Here is a 24,423-nt window from a genome sequence, read left to right as displayed (position 1 = left end):
CTTGATCTGTATATTCTAAAAATCCCCTTAAACAGGTTTGCATACTATAGACAAACCATACATGCTAAATAAAGTCGTTATGGGAACAGAGAATTGAGTGTTTATATGAGATTGCTGCAACAAATCTGTCCTTCTCTAGTTGGCAAGAGGAACGAATGCCTACCTGTAGGTCTTGGTTTCTTCTTGCAAGGTGCTCTGATATAAATGGCCACTGAACTCAGTGGATTTGTGACTGCTTAGGCCATTCAGGACTGTATCCTCGGAGGAGAGTTGCAGAAGTATTTTAGTGTAGCACAAACAGTGAAGTAACCAGCCTTGTTTTGACATGTGTTACATAGCAGCATACTGAAAAGACTATTTTTTTTTGAAACATTTCACTTTGAAGATCCTAACCTGTTCCTTCTACCTCTGGTTATTTTTTTTCTTAGAAGTATACAGGGTATGAGGGAATTCCCAAGTAAGGAAAACCATCAGATGAATACAGAACTGCCTTCATTGATCTCTCTAGACTGTAGCACATAGTTTGTTATAATCTCTCCTATTCAGCGAGTGGCTAAGGCTCAGCATTTCTGATTAGGTGCTATGATCACTTCAGACCTAACTGTTTATACCTAACGTTTTCATTACTTCAGACAAGTCCTCTTTAGATTCCATACACATAAATAAAATGTACCAAGGATTATACTAAGTAGGATTTTATGCTTATAGAGTTTTTATGGGCAATTTACCTGCTGAGCGGAGCTCAGTAGCCAACATTTCAATTCCAGTGTGATATTTACTGTAATGAACAGCTGCAATTCAAATATATATCTCAGTCCTTTTGTGGCAATTACACAATATCAACAGCTGTGACTTCATCTTCTGGCTAGCCTCCTTACAGTTTATCAAAGAACAGGTTTTTTTTTTTCATATTAGTAAAGTTTTTCATGTAATTTTACCCACTGCAGGGTAGCTTGACTATTTTTGAGACCACAGTGCATGATTGTTCTTTTCTTTTCATGTCGGGTTTATTTTGACTTTGTTGTAGAGGCTACCAGGTATATGATGGCAAGACAATAAAGTTTATCTCATCTATCTGCTATCCAGATGTCCAGTTCCTGGTTGTGATGGTCAGGGTCATATAACTGGAAAATATGCATCCCATCGCAGTGCATCAGGGTGTCCTCTAGCTGCCAAAAGGCAAAAGGATGGGTACCTAAATGGCTCACAGTTCTCTTGGAAGTCAGTGAAGACGGAAGGAATGTCATGTCCAACCCCGGGATGTGATGGCTCAGGACATGTCAGTGGTAGTTTCCTTACTCATCGTAGGTGAGTAACTGTGGCTTGTATTTTTCATGTATGCTTTTTTGTTTAAATTAGATTAGAAAGTTTCAAAATACAGCTTTTTTCTCATGGCATTTCTCTGTTCCTTTTGAATTTCATTACTACTTCAAAAAATTATCTTACTGTATATGTTTGTAGATAGCTGAAAATCAAGACACATGATCTTTGGGATGCAAATCCTTGCAGGTAGACACCTGAATCTGAATCTATACTACACAGAAAATTTCAGGGAAAAAACTGTGCATCACAATAACTGTAAACCTGCTACTGCCTTATTGAGTGACTCGGGACAAATTACCTCAGGATAGATTGTAACACATATCTGAATCCCCCTGATTTTCAGAGATGTCAAATACATTGTTGATTCCCAAACATCAAAGCATGGAACCAACAAACTTAACAAACTATTTCCATAGAAGCAAAGTACTTTTACTCATTTAGTAATGCAAATGTTCACTCAAAAAAAAAAATGTAGAATACAGCAGATTAATTAGAACTAATGGAATACAAATATTTGAGAAAAGAAATATAAAACCAAATTTTTCATAAACTTAGCAAAAATAAGAGAACTTCAGTGATGACATTTTTTCATAGCTTTTAAGAGATTAAGGAAGAGAAGGTGGCCAGTCTATTAGGGATAAATCTTGCTACCATTTTAGATATTAACTTATGAGGAAGCCAGGGTGTTCTTGGAACTTCAGGTGGGAATCCCAGCCTGAACATGACTGAAATGCCAGAGCAAATTTCTTATTATATAATCACTAATATAAAATTCTATTACTTCAAATATGTCAAGCCAATGTGGCTAATTTGTCACCCTTCTCCAGGCAGACCTCAGTTGAACTTCTGTGCCTTTTAGTTAACTAAACCAACCTGACCTTGTTTTGTAGTCAGTTCTAGAGGCAGAGGTGAAAAGTGTACTTCTTCTTCCTTCTCTTGCCTGTAACTATTTCCTTTGATTCCTTGTCAATCCTTTGTAGCTTAACTCAGAAGCCTTACCCTTACTGTAACCTCTCCATACTTTGTGCACATAGTTCCTGTTTATTGTTTAGGTTCAGAGCTATTTTTCTACTCAGTGTTTGTATGGTACCTACCAGGGGGGGATTCTGTCCATGGCCTGAGGTGCTACCTCAGGGGTCAAGTGTATTACAGAGCCTGCAGCTCTGTAGGCTTTAAGGAGCAGCAGATGCAAAAGCCCCAACTATTGGTGCAGATGTCCACATGTGGATTTAAGTTTCTGACCTTCAGTAAAATATCAGTAATTGTGTTCATATTTCAGTTTTGTGTTCTTCATAATGCTGTAACATCTACTTAACTCATAGAGATCTGTTGTTAAAATTTTGAAATGATTGTACCTTTAGTTGAAAGATACAATATAATTACTGAAAGATTATTTTCAAGGAGTATTTACATAGTATTTATATTTTCAAGGAGAAAATTCTTGCAACAAAAATAACTCAATTCTAAAAGGAACATACTGATACTAAATTTAACTGTTCTTCAAAATTAAGGGGCAATTGATACCTAGAGATTTTTGTTAATAGGAATGTTTTCATGAAAAAAATAGAATAAAACTCAAAATTTTTTTTTTTTTTTTTTTGGCATGGAGAAACCTAAATATGACATTGAGCCACATAGCAGCCATGTGCTTTCTTGACTACTTTTGAAAGTACAAAAGTACTTGAGTCCTTTATCCATTTGAAGTGTTCGTAGGATGTGCAAAATGGCCATACAGGGTTGGCAAAAATGACTGAATATTCATGAGACACTCCCAATTTTTAATTATAACAGCTGAGAGCTGAAAGTGCTTCACAGGGGGTCTGGAAGGGTGCTGGCCTTCCTAATTAATGGCCCCCAGAGCTCCAGTACTCAATGGCACCTTTGACACATAGTTCCCATGCAGACATTTAAATCTAAGTGTCCTAATCTGGAGTCCAATCCCTCCTAAATTACAGACTGTGCGTTTCCTTACCTAAAGATGAAACATACCCTCCTTTTTAGTGTATTCATTTTAATAGGCTGTGGTCTCACCTTCTGCCTCTATCAATGTTTTGCTATACAGCTGTGGCTGTAAATTTCTATCAGTAGACTTCTCTAACCATATATATTAGTTGCATGTGTAGTTGTCTGTAATGTGTTATTTAAGATTTTATATTCTACCATTTGTAGACAGCTGTTAATATGCTATTATGCAAGCAGCTGCAGTACTCTGGAAACTTGAACAGCAGACTCATTTTTGAAAATGATGCCAACTCTTGTATTAATTAAAAAAGATATATATATTGATGTTTTTGAGGCAAAGCTTTCTTAGAGCTGCTGTTGCACCTTGTACAATATCAGTGGACCCTGGAGGTGATCCACAAGGGCTGGAAAATCAGTACTTAAGTTAAAAACCTGCTCCAACTGGTATCGCACAGCCTGGAATTTAAGTATATGCATATTTGTATGTACATGCTTCTGAAGCAGAAATAATTAATCAATGGAAAAAGTTGCAAATTTCAGTAAATTTTGAATGCTATGAATAAAGGCACCAACAAAGTTTCTGTTTTTTCAATGTTTGCCATGCCTGTCTGCAGAAATTCCTATGAATAGTTTTATTTTGTCAAAGAGTTTGCAATAGGAAAGAATGGCAACAGAGGGTTATCAGGAGAGACTTGAAGCATAGAATTAAGAGTGTTGTGCTTCAAAAGGAGCCTGTGCTAGCAGGAGCGGCCAGTGTGAAATTAGATGACCTATCAGCAATATAAAAATGAATTGGAAGGCATGTAAGCATGGAGTCAGTGGATAGGTAAATGAAATAGGTTATAATGAAATGTAAATTGGTTATTATACTGTAGCTTTCCAGTTTGGTTCTTGAACAGGCCCTTACATCCTCATATTTGATTTAAGAAGATTTTTCTGGACGGCATCATTTCTAATATGGTGATCAGTGGGGACTTTTTCAGAATACACTTGAATTTAGCAATTCTGCTCCTTAGCTCAGAAGGGGAAATGTGCTTGTGCGGACTTCAGTGGAAATTACATGCAGAAATGCCTTTTCAGATCTAAAACAATATTCTTGCTTCCATCTCCTGCCCACTTTTATTTAAATCACCCGTTTCAAACACAGTAATGTAGCTTTTAAATTCCCCTTGCGATGCGGTGGTTTAACCTCAGTAGGCAGCTCAGCCCCACATAGCTGCTTGTTCACTCACTCCCGTCAGGATGGGGGAGAGAATCTGAAGGGTAGAAGTGAGAAAGTTTGTGGGTTGAGACAAAGAGAGTTTAATAAGTAAATCTTAAGCCACTCACATAGGCAAAGCAAAACAAGGAATTCATTCACTACTTCCCATCAGCAGGCAGGTGTTCAGCCAGCTCCAGAGAAGAAGGGCTCCGTCACGTGTAACAATGACTTAGGAGGAAAAATGCTGTATCTCTGAATGTCCCCCCCTTCCTCTGTCTTCCCCCAGCTTTTTTTTGTCATTGCTGAGCATGACATCATGTGGTAAGTGATATCCCTCGGGTCAGTCAGGGTCAGCTGTCCCAGCTGTGTCCCCTCACAACTCCGTGCGCACCCCCAGCCTGCTCGCTGGTGGGGTGGGCTGAGAAACAGAAAAGGCCTTGACTCTGCAAGCCCTGCTTAGCAGTAACAGAAACATCCCTGTGTTATCAGCACTGTTTCCAGTACAGCTCCAAAACATAGCACCGTCACCCCCAGCCTGCTCGCTGGTGGGGTGGGCTGAGAAACAGAAAAGGCCTTGACTCTGCAAGCCCTGCTTAGCAGTAACAGAAACATCCCTGTGTTATCAGCACTGTTTCCAGTACAGCTCCAAAACATAGCACCGTACCAGCTACTATGAAGAAAACTAACTCTATCCCAGCCAAAACCAGTACAAAAACATATGCTAGTAAAGCTATAATATACAAGAGATGATAAAATGATAAGTATTTTCCCCATTTACAGGTTAATGCTAAATAGAAATGAAAATGTGAAAAAGCAGAATTTTCAACTAGACCAGGTTGCTCAGAGCCCCGTCCAGCCTGACCCTGAATGTTGCCAGGGATGTGGCACCTACCAGCTCTCTGGGAAAACTGTGTCACTGTTTCACCACCCTCATTGTAAAAAATTTCTTCCTTCTATCTAGTTTAAATCTTCCCTCTTTTAGTTTAAACCCATTACCACTTGTCCTATTGCTACGGGCCCTGCTAAAAATTTTGTCTCCGTCTTTCCTGTAGGTCCCCTTTAAGTACTGAAAGGCCACAATAACATCTCCCCAGAGCCTTCTCTTCTCCAGCTGAACAATCCCAGCTCTCTCAGCCTGTCCTCATAGAGGTGCTCCAGCCCTCTGATCATTTTTGTGGCCCCTCCTCTGAGCCTGCTCCAACAGGTCCATGCCTTTCCTGCGCTGAGGGCTCCAGAGCTGGACACAGTACTCCAGGTGGGGTCTTATGAGAGCAGAGCAGAGGGGCAGAATCCCTTCCAGTGACCAGCTGGCCACACTTCTTTTGATTTGGCCCAGGATAAGTTGGCCTTCTGGGCTGGCTGTGAACACACATTGCCAGCTCGTGGACAGCTTTTCATTCACCAGTATCACCAAGTGCTTCTCTGCAGGGCTGCTCACACTCCCTACATCCACATAATCCCACATCATCCAGTGCCTTTTCCCTTCTGAAGAAATGTATGCAGAAATTGTGAGATGGTTATTGGAATTGTTTACATATGACAGTTATGGGGTACCCACTTCATGCGTAGGAAGGCTTAGTTAAGGGCAGGGCTGTGGGAAAGCGTGCAGGGAGATAATAGCTCTGCACTCAGTTCAGCCATCGCCCCACATGCACATTCTGGGGTGAAGGAGCACTGCCAGAGTCATTTCCTCCCAAAATTCTAGATTGGTCACAGCTCTGAGCTGCACAGCTGCATCGGTAAGCCTGGGAACAGGCAGATCAGGAAAAGTTGAAGAGATAGAAAGATAAAAACTCAAGATAAAAACTGGAGCTGCCCTCTGCAGCTGCTTGCTAGAAGCAGGGAGATACTAACACGCACACAGATCCTCAGAGAACCTCTGAGCTCCCAAACACTCAAAGCATTTGGGAGATGACAAATATGAGGGAAGATGGATGGAAATGTAGATTGTCATGTGCAGACCCTTTTTCTCATTAAATATGCTTTGCTAGAAATAGATACTGTCTAAAAAACCTGAAGGGGAGCTTCTGAAGGGAAGGTTTGCAAGTGCCGTCTGTAGTCAAAGCTCCTGGTGCTTAGGGCTGCAGCCTGAGCCTGTGTCCCCAGAACAGCATCTCACCCCAGGGTTTTCTGGGGCGGGTGTTCACACGCAGAGTGCCAAAGGGGCAGTAGCTCTTTAATCCAGATGCTTTGCATCTGCAGGCATGTGCTGGTGGCTGCACATTTGCTCCTAAATTATTGTAGAACTTTCAGTCATTGTTTGCCTGAAGTCACATCCCCTCTTACACGTAAAAATATTTAGCATTAGTTCATGAGTTTAATGAGTCTTTTAGAAATGAGCTATATGGTTACATCGGGCATGAAGCGGTCTCAGATTATTCTGATTTTTGTGTTTTGGGCATAGGCTTGCAAAGTCCATTGTTTGAGCAAAATCAATCCTGCAGAGTCTTGAACCTGAAATTGACTTTATATTAACGCAGTATTGTATGAGGCCTACAAATAAGACAGCAGGACTTACATTGCACTAAGTTGTCTGAGATACCAAATGCCAGGTATTCCTTTCAGTTCATGGAGAAATGAAAGTGAGCAGAATTTAGATGGAAGCAATCATTTCCTAGCTGGTGTTGGCTTTTTTGGCAGGATAGGAAGCTTATTTGAAATAAAACCTGAATTTTATAAAAAGTTTTCTGATATCTGAAAATAAATGCAGAGAGGAAAATTTAGAAGCTTTATTAAACAACTGAAAACAACTGAAAATATAATCTAAAGTTATATCAGATCTGAGATTCCATATATATATATATATATATATATGATGCAGTGTTCACTATAGATTAATGCAAATTAAAGATATTGGAAGGTGCATACTAGTACTGTCATTTGGTGCTGTGAACCACAGTGCAAAAATGAGATATGCCATGATAAAATACCCTGCGTAAAAACAACAAAAAAATAATTCATAGAATCATAGAATGCCAAACTGGAACAGACTTCAAGGGTCATCTGATCCAACCTTTCTTGGCAAAAGCACAGTCTAGACAGGATGGCCCAGAACACTGCCCAGCTGAATCTTAAAATTGTCCAATGATGGGGAATCCACCACTTTCCCGGGGAGATTATTCCAATGGCTGATCGTACTAATTGTGAAAAATTTCTCTCATGTCCAACGGGAATGTCCCCAGGAGTAACTTGTACCCATTACCCCTCATGTTTTCTATGTGACTCCTTGTAAAAAGTGAGTCCCCATCTTCTTTATAGCCATCCTTTAACTACTGGAACATGGTGATGAGGTCTTCCCTAAGCCTTCTCTTCTCAAGGCTGAAGAAACCCAGTTCTCCCAGCCTTTCCTCATACGGCAGCCTTGCAGGGTGGTGGGTCTTCCTTCAGTGGCAGTGGGTCTGTGTTTGCATTAACCTGGATTTTTGCTCCCAAGGCCTGGAGTCCAATAATGCTGGTAAAGACAGAGGTGAAGAAAGTGTTGAGAACCTCTGCCTCTTCAGCATTGTTGGCGTTGAATTCACCTTGCCTGTTTACCAGCAAGCCAATATTTTCCTTCTGTTTCTGCTTGTTTTTTACAAAAATCCTTTCTTGTAGTTTTTGGCATTTCTGGCCAATCTCAATTCGAGCTGAGCTTTTGCTCTCACTGCACCTCTGCATTCCCTGGCAATGCCCTTGCAGTTCTCAAGGTATATTTGTCTGCTTTTCCGTCTCTGGTATGCTTCTCTTTTATTTTTGAGCAGACTCAGAAGCTCACAGTTAAGCCAATTATGAGCATCCTTTAAAACACGTAGAATCCAAACTGCCAGCTGAATTCTCAGGATGCTCCAAACTTCCAAAATACTGTGTTTGTGAGGAATTTCTGTCCAGCAATTACATCTGTTGGGAACCAGAGGTTAAAGAACACTTTTGAAAGATGTTCCTATGGTATGTTGACGATAATGTTGAAAATAGTAAAAACTTTGCAGAGAGGAAATTTTTCTTGTTCTTCCATTTATCTGTTTATGAAACATAAATACTCCAGATTTGTACAAAGCTTTTATAGGCAACTCATTCAATTGCTCGATTGCGTCTATTTCTAGCCAGGTCTCGTCACGTCAACTCTTGTCCTTTGTTTTATTTGTTGCTACAGTCAGAGCGCCACATCTTAGTCAAAAGTAATTCACTCTTAACTCTCATTGTTTTGCTCTTTTCCCTGGTAGGTATTTTAAAGTTGTTTAGGGTGTTGGTTTGTTTGTTTTTAATGTACTTGTCCCCTCCCTGCAATTGATTTACTTTGCCATTTCTCATCTGTTATTTTTTTCCTACAAGCTCTATGTTGCAATTCAGCAAAAGGTCTTAAAATGTTAAGAGTGTAGAAGAACTAACCAAACTCACTGCATTTAGCTGTAATTGCAACTGACAATGATAAGCGTCATCACAGTGACATTATTGAAAGATGACAGACATGCAAATGTGCTGACATTTCCAGGAAGGCAAGGAGAGAAACATGGCAATTAAATGTAATAATGATATACATAAAGAAGAAAAATATTGAACTAAAATCTGTGAGGTGGATCTGCAATACAAAGGATCTTTTTACTTAGGAATCTTGTGTTGACCCATAATTTCGAGGGAAAAGGGTCTTTCTAAATTGCTTTTCAACATCCCCCTCCTCTCGTACAGTGTTTGTGCCGGCCCCCTTCCCCCCCTGTGGCTCCTGTTCCATCTTTTTTCTTACTTCTGCGCTTCTCAGTCCTCTGCATTTGAAGCAGCCGGCCCTCAAGTAGCTTCTTCTGAGCACTGGCAGAACAGGACACAAAGTGTTTTCTCCAGCGAGCAGCCTTCTGCCCCTGGCCCTGCAGCCCTGAACAGGTCTGGTGGCAGAGAAGGTCCTCCCAGTTGTCATACACACAGAGCTCATGGAGGGTCTGGCAGCCAAACACTAACTCACATCTGAGCGTGCCCGAGTGACGGCCTGTCAGAGGCTTATAACTCCAACACATTTAGGTTTGCTTTCACGAGGACAGCAGAATGCAACTCTAAACTCTAAACAATACCCTGTGAAAAATGTCAAGTCTTGCTCCAAGTAACAGACAACTAGAAATATTCACTGTGTTACTGGGGCTTTTTTCGCCCTCAGTATGGACAAAACAAGGTGTATGGTCAAAACAACAGTATACAAATATATTGTGAGAAATTTAATATTTTTTTCCTATGACATTTGGAAAAAAAAACCTGAGCCTGGCCAGACAGCTACCATGGAAGATTTCAGTTAGATCAGTTAAAATTTGGCAAAAGTCAGAAGTGACTAAGTGCAAAGCCTGGTTGTTGAAAGAGTTAGGGCCTTTGTGGGTAGTTCTGCAAGCTCTTTTCATTACGAGCTGGAAGAATGGAGCAGCATTTTAATCACATGTACAGTCTATTAAACTGGAAGGCTCCTAACGGAGAGTTAATCTAAAAGGACTTAAGAGGTTTACTTACCTTGGGAAAGTCAAGGAGAAAATAATATGAAATTCATATTAGAAAAAGCAGACTGCACAATATAAACAAGAAAAATCATTTTGCTGAGCAGACCTGACAAATGACAGCAGACAGTAATTTGTACAGGTGCTTGCGATGTGACATCGCCTTGATTTCAGGCACTTAGCAGAAGCTCTCTGGTTATAAGCCTGTTTGTCCTCATTCCAGACATAGCCCATAAAAAAAGCAGAGAGGACTGGATGGCTTTTTGAATTTCAGGTGGGACGAATTTTCCTCTTGAAGTGCCTTTTTCTCTCTGCTGTCTATACAAGTGCCTAGAGAAACTGTGTTTTGTTTAAGTGCCTAAGTGAGATGGGCTTGGTCACTAAATAGATCACTTGAAATTTTGAGCTTCCTAAGAGCACTAAGCGGAGGTAGGTAGCTAGAGATACACCTTACCTGTTTCTACACAGGGACATCTCAGCCTGTTTTCTCTTTCACAATACCTATTAAAATGACCAGTAAATCCACTGGTCTTCAGGTCATCTGTCCTGTTGTGTGCAGTCACAGGACAGGAGAGAGGCTGATAAACTTTGCAGTAGCCAGCCCTGAGCTCCTGGGCCACTCGGTGGTGGCCCTTTAAGTGCGCACTCCTTCCCCATAACTTAGTGCCAGGGCCATCTGTAAATTGTGTAATGTGCTGCAGTGCTGCCTCACTCGCTAAAGAGTAAATGAGAGATTTTTGAGCAGTTGTTGCATCATTGGGCAAGAGCCAAACCTCTTTCCCCATTCAGGGATGATACAGGTCAAAGCTCATTAGCACATGTGAAAAGCCCACCCACAGAGCCTCTTTGCTGACTAAGGAACTTTAATTAACAAAAATATGATGTTAATTTGCCACAGGACTACTGTGCCCAGCTGAAGGGCAACTTTGGCAATGCTTTTACAGTTCCAGCATTTCAAGATTCATTAATCCTTTTTTCTGGTGTATATTTATGCCCCAGGGGCATTCCTTTCCAATTGAGTCTGCTTTCACAGCCTTTTCTCTCAGCTTGGCCAAGTTTACAGTTCTGAGTAATTTCTTTTTTTTTTTTTTTTTTCTTACCTGATGCTTGTTTTATTCTTTTGTTATGAGGGATAGGTATAATTAAGCATTAACGCTATTTGCCTTTTAAATCCCCAAATGAAAAATAGATACTCTTGTCATCTTCTGGGTTTCATGGCCATTCACTCTATATCATTGTCCATTTGGTGTTTGACTGACCAGATTTTAATGCTACTTCAACCCTCCACCTCTAAAATTAGAACGCAGTCCTTTCTTGAAAGTCTTTTTGAAACAGTGATCAGATATTAAAATAATTTTGAAAATGTTACATTTTGTTTTAATTGTAACAGCTGTATTTCTTTTGTGGCCACTTGGGTAGTGTTTTAATTTTTTTAAGTTCAGGAACCAATGCAAAGATTTATTTAAACAAAATTAAATCTCGGCTACTGTCCTTCGCAGCTTTGGAAAGCAACTTGGTTTAGGAGCTGCCACTTTCCATGTTACGTCAAGCTTTTAGTCTTTTTAAGATAGATTTCCCTCCTGATTGAAAAAAAAAAAAAAAAAAAAAAAAAAGCTTTAACCAGGGCCTACAAAGGGCCACAATTATTCTTTTCCAGTGAAGATTCTGAAACTGAGCTGAACAGAGGTTCCAACACCACACAAAGGCAGCTGGGGTTGTGTGGCCAGTGGGGAGGAGGAGAGACTTCTCTGTGAGTTGCAGCAACCTCCATGCAAACAGAACTAGCTTGTTTGCAAAACCTTTCTCCTGGACTACCTTTACTTCACAGCTCAGTAAGAACCTGGGAAAAAGCCAGTCACCCTTAAATGTAAATAAAAATGAGTGCTGGGGTAGGGAGGGTTCCTTTTATCTCTGCTGGAGCTGTGCATAGAGTATTTCATCCTTTAAGGTGTGTGGCAGAATTTACTCATGGGAATAAAGAAATCACTAAAGCAAATACCCTTCAACATAGAAAAAAATGAGTGGTTCATGGATTTAATATTAAACCAAGGAAAGGGCCACTTTGATCACTGAGTTTGATCTCTTAACTTGAACTTCAAACATTACCAAATAGCTCAGGAGCTTAGCCATAAAAGTAAGGTTTCATCCATTAACAAAACAAAACAGTAATTTTCACTGTGATCTGCATTTCCCTGAATTTCAAAAGGATTTTACATCTAGGGCTTGTTTTGGATCTTTCTTTAGTCTATGGACAATGTTATTTTTAATAAACAGGAAAAGTGTTTCATTTTCTTAACTTTTGGAAAAGACACTGTGGTAGTGAGTCTATAAATATCTTACAGTGTTGATAAAGATAGCCCTCAGAATGCTTTTTGGGTACTCCAGGTTGGGGCTCTGGTTCCTTTGCATCCTTTTTCTTTGTAAAGTTGAGCACTTCACTCACCATATATAAAAGTTGCATTTTATTTGACCTTTCTCTCCTCCTTTCCTACATCCCTACTTCTCTGTTTGGAAAATGTTTTCTTCACTTGACAAGCCAAGTACAATTCCTTCAGCTTCAAGAGGATCTGTCTGCTGCATCTGTCTGCTGAGGCAAAAAATGTATTTAACAGCGCACAGCTGGAATCCAGAAAACTAAAATCAGTCACCCAGACAATTGCTTCACTTGATCAATGGTCCTCCTCTCTGGTGGCCTCTCTTGTTTGCATCCCTGAAGACAGTGCAATTACATTCTAGTTCAGGATTTTAGCCTGCATTTATTTGTTTGTAAACTAAATTTCTTGGTAAATATGCACTAACCACTAGCTGGATGTCCCTTTCAAACTTTTTTCCCCATTAATTTGCCTTTTATTTGGGGATCAATTTCATCTTATTTTCTAAATCCACTGATTATATGGCAAGGCATAGGTTGTGGTAATGTAACCACAGTCTTAAACAAGAAAGAAAATTAATTCTTCAGGTTGTGTTCAGCTCTAACAGATGCAATCACTGTATACTCTTTATCCTAATTTGCACATATAGTCTTCCTGCATACCTTCTAGATGACTCAAACGAGGACACCATTAGTCACTACTCTTCAGGGCAGTTGGGATAAGATGTAGCTGTACATATGGATGGACCTTATATTGTAGCATTTATACAGCTACTACCACTTTACCTCTGCCTGCCTGCTCTTATGAAGTGTCCCTGTAAAAACAAGTCTGATTAATGCAGGTTGAACTTTCAAGGCGTAAAACCTAGTGACTCTTTCTACCTGCCAGATTGTTGGGTGTGGTGATTGTTGTGGTGATGGGGTGTTGTTTTTTTTGTTTTGGTGTTCTGTGTGTGTTTTGTTTTGTTTTTTTTTAATGGTTGGACTTGATGATCTCAAAGGTCCCTTCCAACCATGAAGATTCTGTGATTCTGTCAGTCCTACAGGTGTAAAGTGAGTAGAAATGTCTGTTGAGTAGACAGTGCCATGCCCTGCAAAGCAAATCTGCCTGATAGGTCCCAGCCGTGCATCTCTCCATTTAGCATCCATGCCCAAAAAAGGCACATTTCCAATACAAATGATGTTATGATGTCAGAAGTCTCCAGGCAACCAGCAAAAAATCAGACCTTCTCAAATTCTAGCACGTGCCTTACAGGAAGTTTGCAGGATCTGACCCTAGATCACTTTAATGTCATAATTAATACATTTTTCATAGTGCTTTGTAAATTATGGCAGAAGTTGGCTTTCAAGGATGATGTGCCAGACCATAATTTTCTTTCTCAAATTAGAGATGAGGTCCAACAGCAGAAATTAAGCGAGAGCCGAGGCACATTGCATCTCAACAAGACAAGGTGCTGATGATCAGCTGGTTGTTGATACCTTGTCTGTGTGGCAGCAGCCGCTGCTCACAGCTCCTGCTGAATCAGGAGCTCACAGGGAGCTGGGAGTCGAGCACTGGTGTTTCTCGCAGCCCCAGCAAAATGCTGTCACTACAAGCCCTGTGGCTTCCACAACTTGACAGAGATAAATGATGGCTCAGTACTTTTATACTGTATTTATTACAGCAGTACCCCCAGCAGTGTTGTTAGAAAGCCTTATTCATTTTTTATTATGGAAAGAAGACTCAACCGTGTATATATTTTTTTTGCATGATTTCTCATGTGTATGAGAATAATGGCAGTAGCAAGTGAGATAACTGTGATTAACTTTACTCAGTCTTTGCTGGAATGAAAAGTTGCAGAATTCCATGTAAAAGTCAGCGTAAGGTTTGTTAAAATATAAAAAGTAAACCAAAGCAGGATTAGTTGTTACCAAAACAACTAGCTAACATATTTTTCTTGGTCTTTCTTCATTTATGAGATGTTTAAAGCGTATTTTCCTTAACTCTTAAAGCACTGGAAAGGCTTTCACTTGTACTCTTTTGTTTGCCAGTCATGGGGAGGCAAATAAAATCTCAAGATATTTGAGACAAAATTTTGTCTTCTGTCTCCCTTTACCCCCATTCTTCTAGAAATCTTGAGCCACTCCCAGTCTCACTGGGATCTCAATTCAAGCTTTTTGGTTAACTGTACACCTCCGTAAGGTTAAACCTTTGTACAACAGCCCACTTCTGGTTTGATGCTGTTTTTCATCTTACCTTCCCATATATCCTGCTCTCTTTTGGTTGTTCTCAACTTGGAGAAAGAGCAGTTACCTTCAGGAGAAGTAAACACAGTCAAGAAGACAGAAGGGAAGAGATAGAATTTCCTTGCAGAGTACAAGCTTATCCTAAAAGCTGTAATTTACTTTTTTAATTATTTAAGAGTATTTTTAGGTGACTTAATCAAGAACAGAGCTGGGCAAAGAGGGTGCATGTTGCTATCTGTGTCTTACTCATTTCTGAAGAATTTAGCCAAGTTAAAGAAACTGTAGGAGAACTCAGTCTTCTCATTTAGGTTACTAACTTAGTATCTGGTTCATTGAAACTGTGAGTGCCTGGCTGAGGATAACTTACAATACACATTTAACGGAGAGATGGATTTTCTGGTAAAGACCTGCAGACGAATTTGATGGCATGGTCTTTCCCTGGGTTGAATTTGGTACCTTTGGGATAATCCATGCAGAACAACTCTCCAACAGTTCCTGCAGCAAGAACAGAGCGCAGGACCCAGATCTTTCCAGTGTAGGCAGAGGACATCTGGTCCCAGTATGCCTGAACTGCAGCAGAGGCTTGTGTGATATATAAGTGCCTACCCTTGCAATAGATGTCTTTCCAATGGAGATAACATGGGCCAGAGACAGTTGCTGTTAGGCAGTTAGGATGTGGCCACCCTGTTTTGTAGAGTAGGAAAGCTCAGTAGTGCAAATATGGGACATTGTACCTGGGGCCTCAGGGTGAGAGCGTGATTTGGAGCACCCTGAATACACTGGTAGAGAGATAACCTTTCAGACAAGCTGAGAAGATACCTACAGATTTAGGCAGTCCTGAAAACTAAGTGTCCATAACTGTGGCCTGGGAATAAGATTGGGGTCTTGGCACCAAAATTTGGACGTAGGCAAACTGAGTCTCGCAGCAGATTTCTAATACTTGTGAACATATTTTTTTTGTTTCATTATTCTTCTGCACTTTCAGGTGCACAGTTGTAGCATCCAGGTTTGTTGTTGGTCTGTTTAGGGTTTGAATGCAGTATTTACGGGCTGCTTGAGGGATAATTTTATTTTTAAGGATTCCCCAGGTTGTCATCAGTCAAGACTTTTAGAGAGGAAAAATCTGCAGACCGAGATGAGAGTAAAATAACACAGTTGTTATAATGCTCAGTGATGCTAACTCCTGAAAAAGAGTGAGGACAAAATATGAGGAAATTCATTAAATCAATGGAAAAGATACAAATATGAAGTCAATTAAATTATGCAGAAATTTTGCATATACTGTTACCTTTCATTCATTCAGCTTTGCCAATTTTTCTGCCAAAATGTTTATTCCTCTCTTTCTTAATCTTTCTGAAGGCTCCCTTTGACACTTCTAGAGGACAGTTACTTACAGCCACACAGTGAGTCCATACTGGGGCTTGGAACCATAATCTGGCATCCTACCACCTAGGCTACAGCGAAAGGCTACTAGCTTATGCTAATTTTTTTAAAACTAGCTGTATTGTTTTATTATATATCTTCTCAGTAACAGAGCTGTATAAAATATTGAACCCTGATTCTTTTTCTGAGAAAAGGAAACTTTTTTTTAGACGTTTTTCTGGGAAAAGTTTCCTTTTTTGGATGACTGCATTCAATAATAGTAGCCCAGACTGTTCAGAGAAACATTTTCAATAATCTAACATTATACTTAAATTAGAGGACTTTATTTAGTAGGAAGTTGGGTCTTTACTTAAATAAATGCTTTTAATCAAAGGTACCGTATTCCTCAGAAACTCATTCCACATTACAGAGAGATTATTTGAGTATTAGCTTTGAATTTAATTTGCACAATTAAAAATTGTAAAAAATCCAAAGTCCTCCTTTGGTTCTGAAGAGGAAATACAACTGTGACTGTATGCAATGGGAAGTATGTGACATTACTCAGTTTCAATAGCTATGAAACTTTAGGTGTTGAATCAATGAGTTGTTTAGTAAGTTTCCAAATTGCCTTCACTGCTAAAGCTTGCTCAGAATAAGACTATCCATTGCTGAATTAGACTGGATATGTATTTTCTCTTACCTGTTATAGATAGTGCAACAACATTAAAGGTGTGATTTGGAAAAGAGGGATTGTTTGGTGTATACAATTATGTATAAAATAGTGAGCACTGTGTGATTATTATTTTTATTTTTACAACAAAACCTGCTAAGACTGCATTTGTTATCAAACTATTTTGTATGATGTAATTAAAAAGCTTAATATTTTGGCAATATGGGAGACAAGATAACTGAGTCTACATCCATAAGTGTAACAAATACCCTTTATAAAAGATATATATCCCTCATTGAGACAAAGTAATTTTTATGGGAATGACTTTTCCTGGGCTTCAACAAAAAGCCAACACATAGTTACTGCCTGGTTAAGAAACAATTTAGGAAAAGGCAATTTAGCCAGGTCAGTAAGTAATCACAGAATCACAGAATATTCATGGTTGGAAGGGACCTTTGAGATCATCAAGTCCAACCACAAAAGCAACAACAACAACCACGAACAAAAAAACCCCCACCACAAACCACCACACACCGGCACTACACCCACCGACAGACAGACAAAACCCAACAATCTCAGGCACTAGAGCAGGCCCTGAAGTGCGATGTCTACACGTTTCTTAAATACCTCCAGGGATAGTGACTCCACCACGTCCCTGGGCAGACTGTTCCAGTGCCTGAACCACCCTCTCAGTAAAGTAATTCTTCCTAATATCTAACCTAAACCTCCCCTGCTGCAACTTCAGACCATTTCCTCTGGTCCTGCCCATTATTACTTGGGAGAAGAGGCCAACACCCACCTTTCTACAACCTCCTTTCAGGTAGTTGTATAGGGCAATGAGGTCTCCCTTCGGCCTCCTCTTCTTCAAACTAAACATGCCCAGTTCCCTCAGCCTCTCCTCGTATGACTTGTTCTCTAGAGCCCTCACCAGCTTGGTGGCAGAAAACCATAGTTCATAAGAGTTAGTAATTTGGATGTGAGAGGTAGCTCATGTCCCCTTCTCAGCATGTTCCATGTTTGAACATACGAATTAAAAAGGGAGAAAGTTCAGAGCAGGGACATGTAAATACAAAAGGGAGTATGTACACAGTAACTGCTTTTAAAATAAAACCTTTTAATAAGAGCATTACGTCTTTAGAAAATTGGACTATTGTTCCCAGGCATATAGTTTTACAAGATATATCTGACTTCTATATTAGCTGTCTGTACAAAAAGAATTTGGAAGAAAGAATAAAACCATGAAATCACTACTGGTAAGTTCTTTTTGGTTTTTTCAGACTAACATACTCTTTCATTGCTAGGCAGTGAAGATAAACTTTGTCTCTGATACTGTTTTTATTACAGGTTTGGATTACAGATTTATTTTCAATAACTTATCAAAATTAACAGGCTCCTTACTGTTCACAGTTTATCAGGATGCCCCAGAGCTACTTCAGCAATGAAGAAAGCAAAGCTGTCTGGAGAACAAATGCTAACAATAAAGCAGCGAGCCAGTAATGGTAAATTTTTAATTTTTAAATATTACTTCTTTGTAAACTAAAGTTATCATTACTCTATTGGCCTTTTGTTACTACATGTCTTCTTCATGTCTTTTTTTACTACACGTCTTCTTTGTATAATTAGTGAATTCACTGTCAGTAGAAACAAAACTGGGTTTTCTGCTGTGGAAATCTGAGCCAGCAGTGGAGTGGTCAGGCTGGTCTGAGTTATGTCTACATAAATCTAAAACACTAAAATATTTCAAAGTAGAATATGCCATTATGATTTCCTGGTTCACATCTCATTCATCAAAGGTGGATGGATAGCTGGGCTTACATCATTGCAGGATTCAGAAGAGGAATAATTTTGATTTCCAGAGTGTCAAGTCCTCAAAAACCCCCTTGAATTCATTTGGAGCTGTGGCTCTGTAACCTCTGGCAGATGTAGATGGCCTTGTGCTATTTCATCTCCAATAATCTGCAATCCTGCCTGGGAACCTTAAGTTGCAGGGAAGACAGTGAAAGTACCTCTGATAAAAGTCAGGATAGAACCCTGATAGTTGAAGTGCAACAGAAGCAAAACAGAGGTGCTTCAGTTCAAATAAATAATGCACAAAAGGCTTGTCGGGGAGGTGCCTAAGTGCTGAGTTTTCTTGGAAAACTTTGTGTAGTCGCTTAGTCTGTGACAGTGTGTGCCTCCTCAACTGTTGGTGCTGACTGTGTTTGAGAGCCACAAAGCATTTCAACACAGCACAGGATGCATTTCAAGCCGTGTTGCCAGCACAGCTGGAGAAGGCATTGGCTGCCTTTGTTCAATAGCCAGTAACCAGGGAGTAGAAGATCTGGATGTAATTTTCTCTGCAACCTGAAAAACTGTATCTGCCGTGCCCAGGAAGGGTGCCTTAAGGACTGGTATATGGATGTTTTGAGTACGTAGGGGGACACATGGCATCATTCCTATTAGGCAACGTGGGAAAAGGTATGCAGGATTCACACTGGAGTAAGAACAAGAGAGTGGGAACACCAGTTCCTCTCGCTTTAGGAGTCCAGACTTTGCCTTTCCAGAACTATTTTATGCTTCATTATAGTAATTAAAAGGATAAATAAATAAATAAAATCTTTACAGTTTATTCCTATCTGAACCCTTAAAAATGCAGCTACCTTTAAAATTCTGTTCTCTAAATGTTTAAAAAATGTTATAAAAACTCAGAAGTCACTTCCATTTTGCAAATTATTCAGTATACCATTATTTAACAACACCCTTTGAACCATGAAATCACTAAAAGCAACAGCAGAATCTGAATATATCCCAGTACATCAAGAAAAAAAATTCAGTGTGTTGGGAAAAAAAAATCTTCTGAATCAGTTAGAACTGATAATGACAACACTGTAGTATGAAGAGATTAGCATGTTAAGATATTTTCTTTTCCTTCAAAAGATCTGTAAGGGGACACAGTCTTTCAAATAAGTTACGTAAGACAGTGGAGCAGAATTTGTTGCTGCAGGTGCATTTCTTATAAATACAAAGTTAAATCAGTACATATAAAGAAAAAGGTATGTCTTATTGATCCTCTAGGCATTTTCAATACTCTTGCTGGAAAATTACTGCAATTTAAAAAAGAAAAGTAGTGGAAAATACATTGGTTTAGCATCAGAAGAAAAGTTTGAAGAACGCTTCCTTTTTCTTTTTTACTTTAGTACTTTTACTTGAAATAATTTTTTTTTCAAATATGGAAAGAAATAATTCACTGAAGTCTGATTCAAAGCTTAATTATTTTAACACCCCTTTTATTTTTGTATCACACAGGTATAGAAAATGATGAAGAAATTAAACAGTTAGATGAAGAAATCAAAGAACTAAATGAATCCAACTCCCAGATGGAAGCTGATATGATTAAACTCAGAACTCAGGTAACAGTTTTATGAAGCCCTAAATTCAGCTGCTTTTTTCTACATGACTGATTAAAGGAACTATAGAAAATACGTTGTTCCCTTTTATGTTTCTTACATATTAAGATTTCTCTCTGTGATTTGCCATTTATAAAATCAGAAAACAATATCCTCTATGCAATTTTCACATCAGTTACCAGCATTAAAAAAAAAAAAAAAGTTTAGCAAAATATATTCTTTAAAATAATGGCAAAAGCGTGACCTGTCCTTTTTAGTAGCAGTTAAAATATTGTGTGACATCATGGTCATTAACATAAGTTACAAGGTGAAGAAGTTCACATGAACAGCATGGCTTTTGCCAGGTCTGTCTTACAGAGAAAATTTAGATGGGTAAGTGAATACCTGTTACACTTCACTTCATCATGTGGTACACTAAGTGCAGCCCTTGGCAGCAGTAGTGGTTCCACAGATCAAGCTTAATTCCTTTTAGTTTCCACATAAATCGGTTCAGGGGGAAAAAAAAATAAGGGAAAACCTAACATTAGACAATCATTTAAAACGTCATTAATCTGCGGTCCTAAAACTGGATGAAAAAAGAAAAGGAAGGAAATTAATTTAATTCTTTCCCAGGCATTTTCCAGTGTCCAACGTAGCTTCTGGTGCTTTTTTCTTCACGGGATTTGAGCACAGTCACCAACAGTGAGATTTACCACAGTTCTCACCATTTATCTGCCTTTGGTCCCATGGTCATAAACATCTAAATGATCTTAATGGAGACAAACTAAACCATTCCTTGTTACTTCTTTGTCTGTTCCTTGTGGAGAACAGCACTATGTCCATTGTGCTCCTCCTCCTCTCGTATACTTACAAATAGAAGGCAGGATCTGCCTCTTCAGCTTGGTTTTTCTTTGACTTCTAAACTTTAGCCAAATTGATAGTGAAACCTTACTTCTATTTAATGCCTGTATTCAGGGTTCTGGGGTCATTATTCAGCCTTTATAGGATTTGACTTATGTTTTACACAGTTTTCAGATGTGACCCAATATAACTGTAGGGTAATGAAGACAAAATCTGCAAGAATGTAAAGCAATAAGAATAATCAATGGCAGGAAAATTATATGTATTTATGCTTATAATGGAGGAATTTGCTCCTAAGTTTTGAATCTGGCAGCTTCCAATCTGCCTTATTTTTTCTTTTGCCTAATACAATACTGTAGGTGTTATTCACATACAGACTGATTTAGCTGAGATTTTAAAAAATGTGAAGCAGTTCAGCCATTATGTATATGCTCTAGTTGTCAATAACTTTCTGCATTTTCAATATTATTTTTGGCCAGAGGAATAAAAAAATTTAGGCATGATAACACTATCACAGGCATAAAACACATATTGATTTTCAGAGTAGTAGCTGGAAATTTCACATTAAGTTTTGATCTGAAATGAGTACAGAAGCTGTATTTCAGTGGTCTCAGTTCCAGCTTTCATTTCTCAGACTAGTGCCATTGCATATTCTTAGAAGAAATCAGATTTCGGCGCTGCCTGGGACCACTGCATATTCTTGGCTAAAAAAAATCAGGTCATGATTTTACCATGAAGTTGAAAGGATGCTTTTCACATCTTGGTGCAACAGATTTACAAAGAGGGTAGAATGACTGGCAAAAACATACTGTCGTTAAAATAACTAACAGGATTCTAGAAAATAGAGCTACAAGAGACCTTGAAACATTTTGTCCACCAATCTTCTTCCCTTCCCAGCTGTTCCTAAGCCAATCTTGACAGATGCTTGTCTAAGCTGTTCTTTACTTCCTACACTAGAGATTCCACAGAATCTAAGCAGTCTAGTCTAATACTTACCTGTTCTTACCCAACTAGCAGAAAATCCCAGCTGAGTCAAACTTCACAAAAATTCAGAGGCCTCAGTTTTGAATTCATACACTCTCCTGAAGACAAGCAATTTACATTTCCAACATGTAGAGAGTTACATCGTAGTCATTATCAATCTATTAAGAGGATCGAAGCCAACAGTCCCCTTTATTTCCAACAGTAAAATTAAATTGAACATAACAAAATGTTTGCTCATACATCTTTAGAAAATCATTGTGCAACCTAGATTTCAATAAGACCTCACAGGCAGGGAATACACAGTGGGAAAATAGTGGAAGTTCTGTGAACACAACAGTCTTGCTTGATATGGATTTGCATCCCATATGATTGTAAGTGCCAGCGAAAGTTTTTCCTACAACAGGACCTTCCCTTCCATGTAGAGCCTCACATTAAAGTGAAAAGTCATGCTGCAGCCTTTTTTTGTTGTTGAAGCATTCATAAGAGTCTTCTTTATTCAGTTGCTTTTTTGCTTAAGACTTTGAAGAAAGTATTTTTAGTGTAAGATCTTCTAGTAAATTTGTTCAAATTTAACATCCAAGTCCAAAAGCATGAGAGGGGCATGTGTCCCCTCACACATAAAGGTGAGACGAGGAAAGAAAAATCCGCAGATAACTGTGTGCCTCATACAAGCAACAGGTTATCCCCTTTTCAGAATAGATACAAGTGAACGTACATTAGCTTTAGGGTAAAATGTGGGGAGAGAAATTTCAGCCTTTAAGCAAGTGAATACAATAATTGCGTGTGCCAGGTATCGTAAGATACTTACGGGTGAGTACCGAATGGAGCTGTGGGATGCGCTGATCGGCTGCCACTGTGTTTGCAGATTGTCAGCAACTCACATCAAAAAAAGAAAAAAGATATATTCCCGTAGCAGTGCTCGGTTGGCTAGAAAACCTACAAAATATCAGCTCCTGTCTAAGGTAGTGTGAGGCAGCAGCAGTGTGCCATACTGAACTGGGCCTTCACTGACATCAGACTCTTCACTTTGGTCTGTAATATAAAAAAACATTTTTTAAGCTGAATATTGGAGCACAACTGACTCTTAACAAGCACCTGTGAAAGATGTTTTGCATTTGCATACAGCATTGCTCTCTGATACAAACAAGCTGGAAGCAAAACAAGAAAGCAGGATGTGTTTCCAGTTTCAAAGCTGAAGCAAACATTTTGCCTGCTATAATATTTTGTGGAAATAGCTCAGAATTGATTAATTGGGACAAAACCAAGTCCCTGCAATACTGAAAGCTTGGATTAGCTGCTGTATAAATGTCTGTAGTCAAAGTAAGAGATACTTGAAGATAGTTTTATGTAGCCACAGCATTTGCCAAAGTTACTTCTGTCAATTAATGGGTTGCATTTCCGTAAGCAGATTGAAACTCTAGGTCCAGAATAAAGCTTGAGACATCTAACTACCTGATTGTGCTAACAGTTTCCTACAATCTACTCACCCATGGTCAAGTTAATATTCACTTAAGAGCCTTTTGTCCAGCCTTCGCACAGTTCACTGTCTATGCCAATGTAGAAAAGGATAAAGCTCATTTTAAGAATTCAAAACCTTGTGTTCTTTGGCATGTTTTCCACTTTTCTTGCATCATTTTTTGATCTCTTGTCAATGCATATTTTAACTTACACACACACAAAAGCACACTGTAATTGATGTTAGCGGTTGTCATCCAACATGGAAAGTAAGGACAGGTCTACAGAGGGAAGTGTAGACAGATACAAGTGAGCTCTGCATGTGCTCTTGGTGAGTTGGACATAAGCCAATGCTCGTCTGAAATCCTTTTACCTTTGTTAGCACAGAGCTCTGCACAGGCCCGGGTAAGTTGCCTCTCAGCAATGCTTTTTAGCTCAAGGAGGCCACCATGCAGGGTCGGAGCCAACTTGTGTCCCATCACCTGAGAACACAGGCAGAGCATACTTCAGTTGTCTTCACCTGAATGCCCTAGAGACCCACTCTCCTGGCTATGTGCAAATTTTCTTCGGTTCCTTCAGTTTTGCAAGTCATTGTACGTATTAGAAAACTTTCCAAATTTGTACGTACATTGCAATAACATGCAATTTTTCAGCTTTCAAAAGCAGCCTTGTGAATTTGCATAGAATCAAATTATACATACAAGGAGCTAACCACTGGCAACAAGGAGCTGTGCATGCTTAACTAACTAACTAGCTAACTATATGTATATATATATATCAAAAATATAAGAAATTCTTGACTTGCTGTAGAATCTCCTTCCTGTGGGCTCCTAGAAGTGTTTAACCACATGGGTGAACTTGCAGAACTAAGGTCCTTCTTAATGCCTTTCAACTCAAGGGGAAAAGCTCTAAAGCAGTGGAATCAAATCCAAGTTCATTCATTATTACCAGTATTAAAAAGACAAGCTGTTAAAGTCATACAACATGCGGTAGGAATAAAAAACTCTTAACAATGATAAGAATTGCAGACTCAAGCGAAACCTTTTTAAGCGTGAATGAATAGACCTTTTTCTCCTTTCCCTGGTATTTCTGTTATCTCTCCCTTCGAAGAGCGCATGCTTTATAACAGCTTGCCTTATATTACATTGTACACAAATTTGTCCATTTTAGATTACCACAATGGAGAGCAACCTGAAGAC

General features: G+C 39.1%; 1 protein-coding gene across 20 annotated transcripts in view; it reads left to right on the top strand.

Annotated features, from left to right (window-relative positions):
• MYT1L (myelin transcription factor 1-like) overlaps positions 1 to 24,423 on the top strand; it is a 300,708-nt gene that overhangs the window by 273,057 nt on the left and 3,228 nt on the right. For 14 of the 20 annotated variants that reach the window (XM_014956856.1, XM_014956860.1, XM_014956859.1 and 11 more), the window contains 4 exons: positions 1,087 to 1,308; positions 17,967 to 18,058; positions 19,845 to 19,954; positions 24,395 to 24,423. The exon at positions 24,395 to 24,423 is cut by the window's right edge and continues 115 nt beyond it. In XM_014956856.1, the coding sequence (XP_014812342.1) occupies positions 1,087 to 1,308; positions 17,967 to 18,058; positions 19,845 to 19,954; positions 24,395 to 24,423 (453 nt within the window). The remainder of the gene's footprint in view (positions 1 to 1,086; positions 1,309 to 17,966; positions 18,059 to 19,844; positions 19,955 to 24,394) is intronic. The other 6 variants (XM_014956874.1, XM_014956863.1, XM_014956869.1 and 3 more) reach the window with 1 other exon arrangement.

This window comes from Calidris pugnax, unplaced genomic scaffold (assembly GCF_001431845.1).
Source record: "Calidris pugnax isolate Ruff unplaced genomic scaffold, ASM143184v1 scaffold171, whole genome shotgun sequence".
NCBI classification, from domain to species: domain Eukaryota; kingdom Metazoa; phylum Chordata; class Aves; order Charadriiformes; family Scolopacidae; genus Calidris; species Calidris pugnax.
The sequence above is the reverse complement of the archived record's forward strand: the minus strand, read 5'-3'. Positions and strand labels throughout refer to the sequence as shown.